The sequence below is a fragment of the Charadrius vociferus genome, unplaced genomic scaffold (assembly GCF_000708025.1).
Source record: "Charadrius vociferus isolate BGI_N301 unplaced genomic scaffold, ASM70802v2 scaffold509, whole genome shotgun sequence".
In the NCBI taxonomy this organism is placed as follows: Eukaryota; Metazoa; Chordata; class Aves; order Charadriiformes; family Charadriidae; genus Charadrius; species Charadrius vociferus.
This window is the reverse complement of record NW_009650093.1, coordinates 356,976-362,007: the sequence shown is the minus strand read 5'-3', so window position 1 is coordinate 362,007 and position 5,032 is coordinate 356,976. Positions and strand designations below refer to the sequence as shown.

At 49.0% G+C, this 5,032-nt stretch overlaps 1 protein-coding gene across 1 annotated transcript in view; it reads left to right on the top strand.

Moving 5' to 3' along the window:
• The window catches only part of HOXB7 (homeobox B7), a 3,964-nt gene extending 606 nt beyond the window's left edge, over nucleotides 1-3,358 (top strand). The window contains exon 2 of the mRNA XM_009892188.1: nucleotides 2,713-3,358. Within this exon, the coding sequence (XP_009890490.1) occupies nucleotides 2,713-2,966 (254 nt within the window). The 3' untranslated portion in view covers nucleotides 2,967-3,358. The remainder of the gene's footprint in view (nucleotides 1-2,712) is intronic.
• Nucleotides 3,359-5,032: the final 1,674 nt, after the last annotated feature.

Sequence of the window (5,032 nt, the reverse complement as noted above, 5' to 3'; positions counted from 1 at the left end):
CCCCCCAAGCCATCCTTTTAGCTTTAAATATTTATTGGTGTTGCTGGGGCTGGGGATGTGCCATGCAAAAGGCAGTTTGTCTTAGAGGGGACAGACAGAGCGGCAGAAATAATGGCCAGCCCCTTCTTCTCCTGTGTTTACAGGATGGAGATTGTGCTACCCCCGTGTAGATATAGATATAGATTCGGAAAGGAACTGTTTATGGGAGGTGCTTGCAAGCTTGGGTTGTTTTCTGTTAGATTGCAAAACCTTCATTCGCCAGCCCCTCACCACAATATCCCAGACACTGCAATTAAGCGTAGCGTGTTGCCAGCAGAAACAGCAACACATCATTCCCGGGGCAATTAAAAGCCCCGCTCTTAAACCAGTGACACTCCAGCCGGAATCGGGATGGATGGACAGATGGATGGATGGAGGGATGGAGGGAGAGAGGGAGCACGTTTGGCTGTGTCACCTCCCGAAAGCATCACCGCGGAGAGGTGTGCTGTGCTCCGCACGTTGGGGAAAGGTCCTTTGGGGACCCTAGCGTGGCCCTGCAGGGGGGTCCCCGGGACGCTGCCGCGGCGCAGGGCAGCGCAACTCCCCGGAAGGCCGCGCAGTGATGCGCGGGAGCGGAGCAGGGCGCAGGACGCCCCACGCCGGGACACTCTGCCCCCCTCACATGTGTCTCAAACCCGCTGAAAGCCGGGCGGCCGCGCTGCCTTCGCTCACCAACGCTCTCCGGCTCAGGGTATTAATGTCAATTAACATTTAATAAATATCCATTTCCCTCGCGCGGGAGCGGTCCCGGCCGCACGGAGCGCACCAGGGTCGGGCTGGGCGCTCCGGGCCGGGCTCCCCCCTCTCGAAGCAGCCCAGCCCGTGTTCGTTTACACGCGTGGTGGTGTTTACACTCGTGTAATCCTAAGAAGGGGGGGAGAAAGGAGCTGCTGTCCCGACTGGGAGCGGAGGGAAAGGCGTGAGCTCATTTTCCAGCCGCCGCGGCTTCGCCTCTGCCGTGCCAGATTGCAATTTGAGAGCATCCCTGCAAGCCAGCCCCCCTCCGCGGCCAAATATTCGGAAAGGGTCTTGTTAGTAACCCTCGGGGGCGAGGGGAGTGGGGGCCAGCCTCCCTGCGAAGCAAAGGAAAAAGAAAACAGCGAAGCAGCCAATGTATAGCGGCTTATAAAGGCAGGAGTTACCCTCATACTTATTTGGTGGTCAGTTCTTTCCATTACCTGCTCCATAATTCATTCACTTTTACAGTTGATTTATCAAAGACCAAATATTTCTGGCCGTAAACACTTCATCTGTGCTTTTATCTGACTTTAGATTTAAGAAGCCCCTCCACTCCCCCCCCTGTTAGCCTGTGACGCTGCGAGGATCAACATTAGAGAGGGTTTGGAAGCAGGGGAAAAAAAAAAAAACCACAACCCTGTGCTCAAAAAAAACCCTGGATGCTCTGGGATCTGCTGGGCCTAAAATGAGAGAAAATCGACCTCGGTCGTAAAAGCGGGGTCCCCCCTTCCTTCCCGCCTCCCTCACCCCCCCGGGTGCCTCATGCCCACTGTGCGATCGCGCTTGTGGAATTTCATCAGCGAGCAGAGATAGAGTTGTCATCCCTATTCAGCAGCAGTTTATGGCTCTCCCCTCAGCGGATTTTACAACCCACATTCCACGACCTGCACATTTTTACTTTACAGCTAGCCTGGCTATTTTGCCTCCCCCCCCCCCTTTAAGGCCGAATGCACCTTTTCTTCTTTTAAAAAGAAAGGGGGGGGTGGGGGTAAAAAAGGGAAGAAGAAGGGGAGTCCAGTGGAATGTGTGGAGGAGAGGCCGAGGGCTGCTGTTCGCCATCCCCACTGATCTGGGAAAGAATACATTATACTATAGATGTACATAGCATTTACATAGAAAATAGAGTCAGGATCACAAACACCATATTGTAGAATTATTTCCAATCAGACTGCAGGAAATGTCGGGTGGAAGGGAGAATTAGGAGCTGGGCCCTTTCCAAACCCTGCTCGCAGGCAGCTGGAGGGTGGTGGGGAGCCTGGGGTAGGTCTTGAGGCGCTTCTCATCTGCAGACACCCCCACAAGCACAGCCCGGGGGTAGCAGCCCCCCTGTCAACCCCACAGGCCAACTCTGTGCCTAAACCATCCCCTGAAATAATTAAGACCATCACACACCTTCCGAGCAGGCGCCCTGATGACAGCTTTAAAAGAGGACAAATAGTTGGATTTGTGTAGGTAGCAGATGCCTCTTCTCGCTCTGGCTCCACTGTGTTTCTGTATTTATTCCCCATCCGTCCGAAATTTCTGGGGTCTAAATGAAAATTAAAGCAGGAGCTCAGAGTCTGAGCGGTCCTACGAGGGCAGGAAACTTTCTGAAGTTTGTTGTTCACTGGCAGACACGCACAGGCAGACAAAAAAAGCACCGCATGCTTTACGAAATGAAAGGAAATTAAAGCCGGGGTGGTTTGGGGGCTGAGAACAGGGAAGGTGAGGTGGGGAAATCCTCGAGCAGAACGAGTTGATCTTGCTAATAAAAAAAAGGGCTGTCCCAGGTTGTACAGATCCTCGGAGAATGTTGTCCTCCCGTGGGACTGCAGTGGATGGGTACTTGCTAAGCAGCACCCAAAGACAAAAGCAAGAGAGCAAACCAAGCCAGCAGCCCCAAAATATATCCCCCCCTAAACCCACAGCTGATCTCAATCTGTATTTATTTCCCAGGCACCGACAGAAAACGCGGCCGCCAGACCTACACCAGGTACCAGACCCTGGAACTGGAGAAGGAATTCCACTACAACCGCTACCTGACGAGGAGGAGACGCATCGAGATCGCCCACGCCCTGTGTCTCACGGAGAGACAGATCAAAATCTGGTTCCAGAACAGGCGCATGAAGTGGAAAAAAGAAAACAAAACTGCCTGCTCCGGCACCAACAGCCAGGAAAAACAGGACGCGGAGGACGACGAGGAGGAATGAGAGGGGAGAGAAGTGGATGCAGAAAACGCGGAAACCCACGCGAGAAGAAAAGGGGGGGAAAACACACAGAAAAAAGACTATATATTAAAATAGATAAATGATAAGTGCATAAATAATTAAAAACCCTAGGAATGATACATTGTGTTTCCTGACACTGAAAAAAATACTACCTATATTGAAGTCTTTTTTTTTTTTTTTTTTTTTTTGTACAATAGAATTACTATCTACCTATTAAATGTGGCTTTAGAGTCAGAATAGACACATTTTTCTATGTGAGTCTTCCTATAGTACAAGTAATTTGTAAATCTCCGTTTGTACTTCGCTGTGTACTTTTTGGTATGAAGTAACGTGGTCGTGTTTAGCACCTTTAATTTAGAAAATGTGACCTGAAAGTCTGAATGCAAATTATACTTAGCGAATATAGTCCTGTACATAATATGAATGATTATTACTCCTTCTCCCTGTAACCTCTGTGGTTCTTTTCTCCTTGCTATGCTCTTTTGTCTGTGTATATTTTTACCTGGATTTCTTCCTTGTTCAAGCCTCTAAGAAAAAAAAAAGAAGAGGAATTAATATTGTGCTACCTAAAATGTTGTATATCAAAGTAGCAAATTATTTAATGGCGACGCGTTGCTTTTTTTTTTTTTTCCCTTGTCTTGTAATTATTATTCTTCGAAATAAAAAGGAAGCCTCCAATAATCTACTATCGCGTTGGGTTCCTTCCCCCTGTTAAAAACTACACACGGGCTTTTGGAATTGCTTTTTCCCATGTAAAATAAATATACCGAAAGATCCTTTTAGCTTAATATATGTCCTGACCTATCATTCTGAACTTCTCCCTTTCTTTAGGACAGTCACTCCTTTCAAAATTTTAGTGCCTTTTCAATAGATTTGGCCAATATACGAAGATACAAGTGATATTTGGGGGTCTCGAAATGCGGGCTGGTCTCCTTTCTCTCTCTCGCTCTGTGATTGCGCTGAGGCTATCACTGAAGTAGGTAAGAGCATAAAGGAGGGATGTAAAGAAACCAGAATCAGCCCAAATAGTCTTTCCGCCCCTTGTTTTAATTCTCTTCTTCTTGCTACTAATTTGCAGAAAACCGGTCTATTTTGCCGTGCCTTTGGTATTTATTTTTTTTTTTTTTAGATTCTCCCTCCGCCCTTCAATTACTTTACTGCGGACTGGAACTCTTTCATTAGCACCAAATAATGTTTAGCATCAAAGCGCGCATAAAATAAATTAAAGCAATTAAACGCAGGAAAAAAAAAAAAAAATCAACAATGCAAAACAAAAGGCGAGTAAATTTAAGCACTTGCGCGGGGGAGCATCCTCCGCCGCCCTCTCCCCCCTCCCGCCCCTGCCTGTTTATTTACATTGCCAGGCTGCACAGTAAAGCCGCGGATTCCTCCCGCGGAGGCTCCACGTAATTTACTCCACAAATGCGTTGGGCAAGATGCACAGGGAAGAAGAAAAAAAAAAAAACACAACAAAACGTAGCCAGCTTTGGGCGGGGGGGGGGGGATTTGGCGACTGCAGCTTTCCACCTTCTCGCCTTCCTTCCTTCCCTCCCCGTCTCTCTGCTCTTTCACCTCCCACCGCCACGGGTGACTCCGTGTCCTGAGCGAAGGCGCTCAGGGCATCCTTTAGCAGGTTTGGGCGAAAATAAGATGCCACGTCAAGCATCTGCGCGCCCACATCTATAATACAGCTTCGCAGTATATGCTGCCTGTACTAATTATGGCAAGCCCATTATTAAAGGCAGCGGCTCTAATGGCTTTTGCACACTGAAATTCCCACTTGAAGGGAAGGGGAAAGGGAAGGAAATTTCCCTTTTCCTTGGTGAAATCCCTTGGTGCGATCTCTTTGCAGAAGCGCTCTGTGCATAGCGGGGATGGGGAAAATAAGAAAAGAGGGGGGAAAAAAAGCAAGCAGCGGTTCCAGAACACACACACCCGCCCCACCTCCTACCCCTCCTGGACCGCAGAGGCCCGTCTGGCTGCCCCACTGGAACGGCCCTCGTCGGCCGGGGGGGGCAAGCAGGAATTGGGGAGAATTCCATGAAAAA